Source organism: Leuresthes tenuis, unplaced genomic scaffold, assembly GCF_036924035.1.
Source record: "Leuresthes tenuis unplaced genomic scaffold, fLeuTen1.0.hap1 SCAF_23, whole genome shotgun sequence".
Lineage (NCBI taxonomy): Eukaryota > Metazoa > Chordata > Actinopteri > Atheriniformes > Atherinopsidae > Leuresthes > Leuresthes tenuis.
The window spans coordinates 19,217,141-19,229,645 of record NW_027325377.1 but is presented as its reverse complement, the minus strand read 5'-3'; the positions used below and the strand labels follow the sequence as shown (position 1 = coordinate 19,229,645).

At 38.9% G+C, this 12,505-nt stretch overlaps 1 protein-coding gene across 1 annotated transcript in view; it reads right to left on the bottom strand.

The window, feature by feature from the left end:
* tmtc2a (transmembrane O-mannosyltransferase targeting cadherins 2a) overlaps window positions 1–12,505 on the bottom strand; it is a 52,844-nt gene that overhangs the window by 6,532 nt on the left and 33,807 nt on the right. The window contains exons 3-9 of the mRNA XM_072377759.1: window positions 9,840–10,674; window positions 9,520–9,634; window positions 8,711–8,796; window positions 7,880–8,064; window positions 7,571–7,649; window positions 5,618–5,739; window positions 3,170–3,251 (exon numbers count right to left, since the gene is read on the bottom strand). Of these exons, the coding sequence (XP_072233860.1) occupies window positions 3,170–3,251; window positions 5,618–5,739; window positions 7,571–7,649; window positions 7,880–8,064; window positions 8,711–8,796; window positions 9,520–9,634; window positions 9,840–10,674 (1,504 nt within the window). The remainder of the gene's footprint in view (window positions 1–3,169; window positions 3,252–5,617; window positions 5,740–7,570; window positions 7,650–7,879; window positions 8,065–8,710; window positions 8,797–9,519; window positions 9,635–9,839; window positions 10,675–12,505) is intronic.

The following is a 12,505-nucleotide window of genomic DNA, read 5'->3' as shown; positions in this document are numbered from 1 at the left end:
TATGGTTTTACTGTTAACAGTTGAATAGATTGATGATTAAATCGGTTTGTAAATGAGTGAGAAATGGACACCTGGACTAACACAAAATTCTTTGATCATCAATCATGACTTTAATGCTCTCTTTTTGTTGCTGTGACTGAACACTGTCATGACATTTAACACCCCCACTGAAGTTATCGAGAACTGTAAAAACTTAACCACCATGAGGTCAAATGGTTCATTTTCTCCAAATACTGGTTAATGGGAAAATAATGACATTGCACGGTAATAATCTCTGACTTTTGTGTTACTGACGCACATCACTTTAGTTAATTCTAATAGAGTGAGTAGAGCTATATCCAGCGAAGAAAGTAGAGTCAGATGACCCTCACTCCTAAGGAGGAGAGCAATAACGATGTTCCCTCACAGGCACAAAGAGGATTCCTCTCTGTTTGGAGCACTGAAAATAACTGTACAGAATTAAAGTTGACTAAAATTATTCATTTATCTATTTTGGTATGTCATGTTTATTTGAATCCAGGTGCTCTCTCGCACAAAATTCTCTTGATCCTTCGACACAATCATTTCTTTCTAAATAAACTTAATCAAGTCATCGTGTGAAAATTCTATTATCTATTGCCAGAGCATAAATCCGTCCATTATAGTGCAGCCCTGTTGCATGATACCCGATTATAACTTTCTTTTTCTGAAAAAAAGATACAAGCTTTTTTATCTGGTTTCCTTGGTAAGAGATGCTTTTTAATTTTTCAAAAGAAAGAAAGAAAAAAGATAATGAAAGCCAGTAGAGGAACACTGATGTACAAAGATGGACAACGGTTGAGAAAGAACAAAGATGACCATGAAAAAGAGAAGTGCAGCAGGACAAGGAGCCCGCAAAAATGACTTGAGTGAGGCGCTATTGTTTGGTTCAGCAGCGTGGAAGAGCGCAGATGAGGTGGAGGTAATTCATGCATTGCCCTGTGGGAATTTTACCATTTCTTATGGCACTCACAATTGTTTTTGAATTTTCAGCGAAGCCTGACAATAGATGTTACCAAATGTAAAAATAACATAATGTGAAGATGCTACAATGACATGTCTTTCTCTTTTATTTCTTGCTTTGCTTTCCAACTGCATTTGAATGAGTGTAACGCACTCCGGGTCATGTGGAGGACAGTTTATATAGAAATGTGTTACTGAGAACAATGGCCGGAAAGAGGACCTTGTCTTGGCTTTCACCCTCTATGTCCTCCCTTCCACGTGCTCTCCCACATGTGTGTCTTTGTCGTGTGGATCCCTTGTGTTATGATGTGGACAGATAGCATCACTCCTTACACACTCATACATGGAGCCCATCCAGTGACCCCAGAACAGCTAAAGCAGACAGATTGGAGATAAATGAAGGGAGCAGCCCAAATAAACATCACCTATACCAAGAGGCAACAAGATAACACAGAAAAAAGAAAATAGGAAAAGATTGTAAGGATTTCAAAAGGGGAAACAGCTTGGTCCAAAGTCAGCAACAGTGTGCTTACCCCTGACCAAGCTAAACCAAAAGATACCAATGTAGAGAAAGCGCCAGGAGGAATTAAGAGAGATAAGGACGGGGAGAAAGGGACAATGCACAATGGCGTTTTCAGTGGAGCAAGACAGATTTCATTTCCTTTGAATATCCTGGAGATATTCATATGGAGCAGCAAGGCGCCTGTTCCTCCAAACTGATATGAAATGCTGTCCCAACGGCAGAACAGGGGGGACTCTGTGCCATGTTTTACTCTGTTATGAATAGTAAACACTGATCCTGTCTCCTCACTCAGATAAACATAGGATGCATGTCTGTTTGCCTGCATGTGTTCGCACCATCTGCAAAACCTCAAACAGTTCAAACTCTTCCAACATCGAAAGCAGCAGTAACGTAAAAGCAAGAATAAAAGTAGAGCGGAATTAGACACATAATTACAGCCGCGCTTTGATTCTTATCGGGTTATATGAGCAGCGAGCTTGGACCCTGCGGGGGGTTCATGAAATTAATAGTAAAGGGGCATTTCATGCACATTTTTTGTCTTTTGAAAAAACACTGTACGTTCTAATGAGAACAGCTCCACAAAGGTACAGCCAAAATTAAATTGTACACATGACTAAGGGACATTTGGTAAATAGAAAATCTCTGTCCAAACATCAGGCCAGAAAGTGCCATTTGAGCAAGTCTGCGTCTGCCTAATAAAACTCTAAAACTGAGAGTCAAAAAAGCAATGTAACAGTTATTTAGCTCAATCTATTTGAATAGACTGAATTCATATACATTTACATTTTGTGCTTTTGCAGATATTTTAATCCAAAGGGACCTATACCACAAATCGATTCACAGCAAAGCACATCGCAGGGCACTTAAAGAAACACCAAAAAGTGCTTGAAAACAGTGGGGAGAAAAACCAAACATTTTAACAGGAATAAACCTGTCACAGACACAATAACAGCAATACTTACACATCGATTCAACATAGTGCCATGATTATCCTTCCTATCAGTTTCAAATTAATTTGCAATGATTTAGGACTATATTTCCTACAAACGGTAATCAAGCCTGCCTGCCTTTCCAGCTGCTCTGTAAGAGCTGCTGGAGATGGATAGCAGAAGCTACGCTATGCTACCCTCACACCAGCTGCTGGGGCTTGACTGTGACAACCACAGCTAATAGGTTTTTTTTCAACAAAACAGAAACTGGATTTCCTGGTCAGGATATAAAACATTAGGGCATTATTAGCTTTTTTTTTTTCCGATGTGAACTGCAGAACAGCTGCTGAGACTTTGTTGTTAACAGCAAAGCAAAAAGCTAGAAAATTGTTAACACTTCCCACTTCGAAAGGAAATTGAGTGCGGCATTATTTGAAATTGAAGTTAATAAAGATAAAGATGGTGATGCTGGATAACTTTACACAGAGTTGGTATTGTGACATAACATAGCCCCTCAAATCTGAACACTTACGGGGTGAGGTATTGCATTTGACAGCCCCAAACAAAGCGAGGAGGTTGTTATATTGCAGTTTTTGAGTTGGCAGTCACCACAAGCACAGACATATATGCTCAAGTACTGAAAAGGATTTATTTCAATTAGAAAAGTAGACACTTGAAACCTAGAAAAAAAGAAAGAAAAGAAGTTCCAAGTGTCTAGAAAGATATATTTTCTTACCATAATGCATGTAGCAGTTTCCTTTTGTCGGGTCTAGTTGAATTGCTCTCAGATAGTATTTCTCTGCTTCTGTCTTCTGCCCCTATGAAGAACACAGAATGTAAATCATTGATTACACCTCATATTTTATTTATCAATTCATCTATTTCTTGTTTCTTTTTCATGATCAAGATGGTATAGCAATCGCTGAGAAGGATCCACTGCTGTAGTAGAATATAGATATGTGGTGATAGAAATGTATATTATGTATATAAATGTACATTGTATATTGTATATTTTTGCAATAAAAAAAGGGAAAAAGGGATTAAACTTAACATGAAATATGACAAGATAGTAAAATGATACTAAATTCATCCAAGTATCTGTAGTGTGTCTGCAATATAGCAACAAAGCATACCTCATATGTAACTGGCCATCATTTCTTATGAATGCATATACAAAACAAACAATATCTTCTCTGCAAGCAACCAGCAGGAAAAGGATGCTAATGAAGAACCCCCTATCACCCCTAACCATTCAAGGAAAACCTCCTAGGTGTTTGAGTGTGCGTGTGTGTAGACTTGCAACCAAACTGAGGGAAAATATTGCTTCCGCATGCATAAGGCTCAATATCTCTACCATTTCTGTTTCATGCTTCAGCACTGATTACTTCCATATTGCCAGTGGACTTGGCATGCAACGAGAAATGAGAGGGCCGGGCATATTAGCATTGCCTCATTAGCTTCTTCCCATGTCTGCTGTCGCTCTAAACGATTGGGTGACTATAGAACTTGGATAGCTTATTTCATATTTTATTTGGCTTCTTCCCCTTTGCATTCAATTAGACCTCTTCTCCAAGCATCCATCAAAACTGAAAGAAAGTCTTAATCGAGCGTATTTATGAAAAGTTTCAGGACAACTTTCTTTAATGCGTGCCACTCTACACTGACAATAGCAGGACTAACATTACATCAGAAACTCTGACTCTGGCAAGAATGAGTCAAATGAGTTGCTTTGGAGCCACACCTGTCATTTGCTGAGGCATATGGAGAGATCCAAGACCATCAAGGTTTAACCTATTATCGTGCGGAAAAATGGAGGAGAAAGTCAATTTGAAAGAGTCGTACTCCTGGAAATTCAGTCAAGGTTTCGCAGCACGATAGCACGTTTGGGTGAACCAAAGTACAAGACTTCAGTTTAACCTTTCCTTCCCTTGTCTGTACTGTTGATTGACTTCGGCAGGTCAGCCGAAACCGTAATGATTCAATAAGGAAGCAGAGTAATTGCATTATAAGCCTGTCTACTAGCCTATTGTCCAGAGTCCATCCAATCTCCTGTTTCTTAAGCCCTGTAGTAGTGGAGGTGGCCTCTCTGTGAGTCTACGCTCCGTGTGAATCTGTTGTCCTGAGCCAAGAGGAGCACAGCAGATGTCCAGCCACACTGGGCGACTCAAATTTGGACCTATTTCATGTGTGTGTGCCTGTGCTATGTATTGAATATCCTCAAATCTTTCAACTGAGAGGGGAACTATGGGTTAAAACCCTGAAGGATTGCAGCTGCAGGTGCGTTTCAGCTTGTGTGCACTCATATAGGTTGGTTGTGTCTTCACCCGGGGCTGTGGAAGAGAAGAGGTCAAGCATCTTCAGGAGGGTTAAAAAGGGCACATAGTTCAGCTCCCACAGCTAAACTTGACTCAGCTGTGAACACATCTGGTGTCATGTGTGTTTTTGTTGTTACTGAATGGTAGCTGCGGTTGAAGCACAGGAAGTCTGAGGAAGTTCAGCAGGAAAAGCCGATTGGAAATGCAGGTAAGATTTGGGAGAGGCTGGGTAAGTTTGTTTGGTCTTAGATGTCTTTTAACACTCAAATGTATATACAGATAACCACTCAGAGGGGAACAAGAAAACAAAATACAAAGATGACCTGACACTCATTCACTCACAGATAAACAGCTTTTATCTACACTAGACAAACTCACAGAGATCTTTAGACATGCATTATGCAGTTTATCAATGTAACATTGAAACCGTCAATCACCTGAAAGGCCATAGCCAAAAAATGTCTGTCCTGATTTTTTCTATCACACTATGTTACTTTTTTTGCACTCAAATTTATCGTTGTAGAGGTCAAAGTCAAATACAATACTCACGAACGCATTAGAATTCCACCCTGGCTTCTGATCAGGGGAGGAGTATTTATTTAGCATTCACATTTCTTAGCCCGATACTTGCACCTAATAATAATTATCAAACGTTCTCAGTCTCTGCAGAGGGATCAATAGGATGTGTTCGCCTTGCTTCAATGTCCCATAACTCACTCACTATACATTATTCATCACTACGCGCCGCCACTCCATCCTGTTTAATTACATTTTGCCACATGGTTAACCACTGCAGTCACGACTTAGGCGCTGCTTCGTCTAATGCTTTTTCCATGTATGCTGGTGTGTGTGTCTGTATTGGCACATACGATGATGGACAGGAGTTTGCCATAAGTGAGATGGGCAGGTATGTGGTCTGGCTTGGCTCTGAGGGACTCTCTGTACCAGTGTCCTGCTTCCTCCAGCCTGTTCAGCTTCACGTAGGCCTCTCCTGAAACATAGAAGGACTTCACACATTATAGGCATGAAAGTGATTAACAAGTATAAATAATGGCAAAAAACACATTCTTTCAACAATTCTATTTTCAACTGATAATTTCATTAATAAATGCACAGATGAATTACAGTCATCTGAAAATAGATGATCTAATTTTACCAGATAATCTCATTGCCTGCTGTGGTCAACTGAGTCATATTACTTTCTGTTTAAAATACAACAACTTACTTTTATAGTTAATACTTTTCTTTATTGGTTTATCATATTTGTACATTGTTATTTATTTTTTCTATTTAACTAAATCTATCATTTCAATTTTATCATTATTATTATTATCACATTGTCTTATTTACTAGAGTTTTTCTACGCATAATGATTATTATGCCGCTGCTGCGACAACATCAATTTTTCTTTCAAGATAAACAAATCTATCCACCCAAACATCCACCATCCTGGACTTATCCACATGCACAGTACGTGTATTCTTTAAAATGTGGCTTTTGCTATGCATTTTGGCTTTAATAAAGCTCATTAAGGAAGATCTGTTCCAATTCGCCTGCTCATATCTGAGGGTTTATTAGCCTCTCCCTGTGACTTTTCCTGTCACTACTGTCTTAACATGTTCTCAAACTTGCTCGTTCTTAATTCTGCTGCTGCTTTCTTCCAAAGAATTTGAGTGAGCCAATCAGTCGCTTCACCGAGATGATACATACGAGTCCAATCAGCAAAAAAAAGGAAAACATTTTTTTCAAATTGATTCAGTTTTGTTCCTTTCTTTTCTATTGAACTCTCATTAGTTAACATCTTCAGAAAGTCCCTTAGTTGGGCTGACAGGAAAAATAGAATTGAATGGCTTGATGCTAATCACATGTCATGAGAAGTGCTTTGCATCTCAAATCAGTTTAGAATATTGTTGATAGTACTGGGATTTATGTTTGGGATCTTTTTTTTTTTTTTTTTTTTTAAAGGAGGAAAAATTCTACTTTAAAAAGAAAAAAAACCCATGTGGAGTATTCATTATTTATTTTTTCATGTGTGGCCATAGCATCAATAGCCCCAGCGGTTTAAAGCCGGGGCAGATCATGGCAGAAAACATAGAAATGTGCTCCTATGTGTAGATCAAACTGAAAAAACTTTCAGAGAACAGTTGTTTTTAACATTTTTGATTTTGTTGGATCTCAGGACATACCGTTGGCCCCTGGGGTAATAAGATAGGTAGATGACATCAGTTTTTATAAAGTATCCTTTAGCCATCCTCACACTAATATAAATACTAGCCTTCCTTATAACCCCTCCCTGCAACTGATTAAACACACTTCCTATTTTCATTCAGCCTGTCCCAGGAATTCATGCGGACATTCATCTGCAATCCCAACTATGTCATGAGGATGAGCCTCCAATAATGTAATTAGTATTAAAATAACAAAGAGGGGGATGTGATTTATGACATGGATTAGCTTTTATCCTCCTCAAAAGGACAAAAAGTCTTGGCACACATTTTAAAAGCCTCTTGGGTGGAAACAGACAGGTGGCTGAAGTCATTTCTCTGGCAGTGAGCACTAGTCTATTTGTTATACTGCATTCGAAGCTCAGATAAAATGAACCAACTTTTAAAATAAGAAAACAAACTAAAATGAATCACGAATCATGATAAATGTTTACAGACTTCATCAGATCATTGTTAATACAAATGTAACAGAAGTGCCTCAAATGCTGATGTTGTTTCTGCAAAAAACAAATGTAATGAAGTTTTACTCATGCCATTTCAGCTGCTGCGTTTCAGACAAAGATTCAGTGTGAAAAATGCTTTGACTCTGTAACTCACCCATCATGTTGAAAAGGCTGTGTGGTGCGAACTGTCTGGGCATTTTCTGCACTGCTTCTCTATAAACAGACAGGGCCTCCTATGGCAGAATAAGAAAAGTTCATTATTAATTTGAATCACAGCTGAACCATTAGTTTTACTCTGTGAATGATAACTAGACCATAAATGGTACTTAAAAGTAATAGAATCCAGAAAAAGGTTCAGAGAAGTTTTGGTCCGAGCCCTACTATTCACATTTAAACGAGTGAGTCACACTATTTGGCACAATTTATTATTTTTTTTTTGTTACCACAAATTAGATGCTCTAACCTCCTGCTGCCCTTGTTCATGAAGCAGTTTTCCAAGGTTGTACAGGCAGCTTGTGACGGAGCTCTTGTGGGCGTGCGGATCCTTTAAGTTTTCATCGGGAATGTCAGCACAAGTAAGGAAAGTGCGTTTGGCCTCTTCCAGGTTACCCTGGTTCATTAAGATTATTCCTGTGTTCAAGTAAGCCGCTGTGAATAACAGGTAAGAGAAAGAAGGCACAAGTTACTGAAGCAACACGTAATTAAAACATAAAAGAATACAAAACATTTTATTAGAATCTGCTGTCAGTTGTACTTACACTGATCTTTTAAAAGATCAGACCATGACTAAATCTAGTCTCCTTGGTTTACATGTTGTTTTTATTAAACAGTTTTTTAAAATCACTCTTAACACTGTAATTATTAAGGAAAAAGTAAAAAATGAGGGAAAAAGAATATGTGGAAGATCTACAATGACATGCAATAAAGGCAAATACAATAAGCATGGCAAAAGTAAGTTTTGTTCTTTATCATAAAGCAATCACTTGAACGGTAAAAGATGGGCCCTCATCTCTCATGCGAGCACTCAGATGTGAGATTGAATGTCAGAATTTGTCTGTCAAGCTGAAAATGGCCCTTAGAACAACCATGTGGTCCAAGAACATCAAATTCAGCATGAAAATTACAGTCTGATGGCAATCAAAGGATAGATAATTAGACTGGATCTAATTAGCTAAAACAATGACTCAGCTAAAATGAAAAAAGTGAATGAAACATTCAACTGCTGACAGCTTTCCCCCTGATGCAGCTCAGTCAAATCCACTATTTACTGTCAAAAGAACAAGATTATACTTACATGCCAGAGTTGGCCGACTCGCAATAGCAAGTTTGTAATAATGTAGGGCCTCTGAAAAACGATCATTCTCTTGCAGCAGCAAACCCCTGGTGGAAAGGAGAATGTGGCAGACATTTCAAAATGCGGCAAACTGCTTTACACTTTCTTTTAAGTCTGAGAATAAAGTAACTGGGATGGTAGCTCCTTAAAGTTATGGTGGGTGAAATTTAACGAAATAAACACCGCAAATAGTGAGGCAGCTTTTGGCATACCTTACCCAGTATACTAATGATTAACCCCAATATATCCAATCATTCATCATGTTCAAATTGCAAATCTCTCTTTAAGAATGACAAACTCTATTTGGTTTTCCCCACTCCCTTAGTTGCTTTGCCAGTTTCCTTAAGCTCATAACTTGAGAGTAGAAAGGGAGCAAAAGAAAAGTGGATCTGCTGGAATTTTGGCACCTTTGACACCTGGCATTGAAGGAATAGAAAAAGCTGTGTGTTCTTCCACCAGCCCTACAAACCATGTCTAATCAAATCAGTGGAAGAAGGTACAAAGAGCCTCAAGGGACAAGCAAAGTTATTTCCTTTTCGTCACACTCTTGCTCCCCGTCTCACCTACTTCTTCCCTGCTGTATAAGATCTATTTTTGTTTGCCTTCTGTAATTTATTTCAGTCTGCCGCTAAGCTTTTATTCTGTATCCCCTCTTCCTTTCTTGCTTTGCTGCTGCTGCTATTCTCAAGTGATGGATGGGAGGACTCAGAACTCGTTCGTGTCATGACTGTGCAAGCAGGGGAGGTGGAACGGGACTCTTTAACACTCACAGGTTATAAAGCATGTCAGCCATGTTCCCTCGATAGTGAAGAGCATTTCTGTACGCCCTCTCAGCCTCCGCCATCTTGCCCTGGTTCTTAAGAACGTTCCCCAAGTTTCCCCAGGCTACAGGAGATATATGTGTCAGTCACAAGTTACAAAATGGAAGAACAGAATATTTGCATTTACTTTACTTAAACATAATCAGCGTTGCTCCATAGCTCTTCTGTTGGTCAAAAACACTATGAGGTAGATTCAAGCTTGAAAAACAAACTACTTCAAAGATGGAGGCTAAATTATCAGTCCTAACGATAACTGGCAGTCATCTCACCTTTTGCAGGATTCACATTAATTCCAGACTTGTAGAGATTTTCCTCATTGCTCCAGTCTTTGTTTCTTTGAACAGTTCTGAGCCCATTTAGCAGCACTAGTCCCATGCAGAGACACAACAATAAGGCTCTGCAGCCTCTAGTCCTCAGCCTGATGTACAAGGCTCTTGCTCCAGCAGCAACCAGTATACAAAAGCCTATACTGGGGATGTAAAGTACCCTCTCTGCAATAACAAAACCCACATAAAAGAACAGGTTGGTGGCTGGGATGAAAGGCATTGCCAGGATGCCTAATGAAAATAGTACTAGGCTTTCTGTAGGAGGAACGGATGGTTGTGGGGAACAGGAGTTGAGTCCAGCTGACCCATTCAGATTAGTCTTTATCAACCCCTGATCTGTGTTATGGTTTGTATCTGTTGCATGGTAACCATTCCCATTTGTTATAGATTTTCCATTAGTTACATGGGCTTTCCCATTGGTCTCCTTGGCTTTGAAAGTAGGACCTTGAAGGCTAAACACAGCCAGTAGGATAAATCCACCATAAAAGGCAACAGTGTGAAGGTTCCTCCAGTCAGCCAAGGACCTGACCAACGGCACAGCGTCCATGGACCAATCGAAACTCAGCTTGTCTGGGCAGAGCAGGAGCCAGGCATTGGCAGCGGGCAAGTGAAGGAACGTTAGTGTTCGAGTGAGCAAATGTGGTGAGTCAGCTGCTGGGTTGTCAGAGTTGGAGAAGTTAGGAGGCTTATTTCCCATCCAGTAGAGGCGGGCTGAGAGTAGAATCACTCCCCAGGAAGCCAGCACGCAGGCACTCAGCCAAACACTGGTGTTCTTTTTCTGGAAAAAAGGAGAAAAACGCTTAAACAAAACAGCTAAAATCAATATTTAGGTCAAAGTCACAGCATTTTGTCAGTTCTCCAGAGAGCGTCGAGTATTTTCCACACAGATAATTATCTTTGATGATTAGGTCATATAAATGTATTTTTGATAATAAATCTCAGCATGACTTTTTATGCTTTGATTTATATATCCACATAATTCCTTCATTTGTAAATTCACTGCTAAATTATGAAGAAAAATATTTATACCTGTAGGAGCCATGAATTAATTAGTGGGTGTTTTTCTATTATTAATGTGAATGGATATTGCTATTCTTTTGTGTTGTTTGTTTTGGCTATAGTATAATTCATTATGTGATGGGAATAGTGGGTCACATGCTTATGGGCAGGGATTCTAGTTAATTTAGTCACCTGTTCATTTCTCATTGTGAGCCATGGAGAGAGGAGGTGAGCTTGGTCACCGCTATTTTCTTTGATCACTGTGATTACTTTGAGTTTGTGCACTTTATCATGACTTGATCATGTTTCTTTTGGTAATAAAAGGTTAAACTTATTATTCCCAGTGAAGTCTTTTGTTAAGCACAACAGACAATTAGGCCCAACCTCAGTCTCTCAACGACTAATTTGTTCCCTTGAAGTCACTACAATACGAAAGCACTAAAAATATAAAAATGAACCAAAAGCAGAAAAAAATACTATCCTGACATAAAAAAAGTGAACTACTTAAACTGGTGAAAGACAACTTTGCACTGTAATGACTGTATTTTTCATATGATGCCATAATGACATCAAATTGAGTATGTGTATACTTAATGTAAGTAGTGAAAGATTATTTCTGATTTCATCTTCGGCTTGCCAGTAAATTCTTCAACGTCAATGAGATTTTTTGAAGGGATGAAAAGAGCAAATCCTAAAGTCCAAAATCAAAGAGAAGAGGAAAATCAAAACCCTTGACTAACTTTCCACATCAGTAATCCACACTCAGTTTTGACCTAGTTGTGGTCAACTTTGAAGAAAATCTGTAGCATGACTGCAGACTCTGGTTGAGTTGAGATTTTTCTGGAGCCTTTCCTTGTTTTCCTGTCAGAGCAGCAGTAAATCGTGACTGGTAATCAGCTTACAAACTATTGTGTTGGTATGTAGATGCCGTTTACATCTTGTAAGAGCATTAATTCTGCAGCATGATCACAATTAGTCTCTCTGTCACGCAACACCTTTCAGGGTCACACTCAAAATGGGCCCTCATTGGCATAAGCTCTGTCAGTAGCAGTACTGATGCATCACACTTGAAGGGAAATGGAGAGAACATTTGGTGAATGACTCAAAATTGGAGGAAAATATATTTAATTAATAAATTAGATTTAAATCCAGAGTCTGCTCCACGGGGCTTAAAGCAAAAGTAATGTCAGTTGCTGCACAATGAGTTGTATAGATTTCTTGAAGCCTACAGTTTGGGTCACAACCTTGACTTCTCAATTACGAATAAGTTAAATTACAGTTATCAGCGGCATTAGGGGGGAGCCAACAAACTGACAACACCAACACACTTTGTTTGCTTTTCTGTGAAATCTGATCCTAGACTTCTTCAATATAACTTTTTCATATGATGCTCTCTGAAAAAATTATTGCTTAAACTTGTGTTATTGTGTTTTCTCCAAATAAATCTGATTTAACTCAATCCATTAAACAGTGATTAAAAAAACTCAACTGTCATGTTGACACAGACACCTGGTGCAGGCCTGAGCCAGAATAGCTTCTTATTCATTTTGCTCCCCTCCAAGTAGTGTAAACACTAAATAACATAATGAGTGATGATCACAGAGATGCTG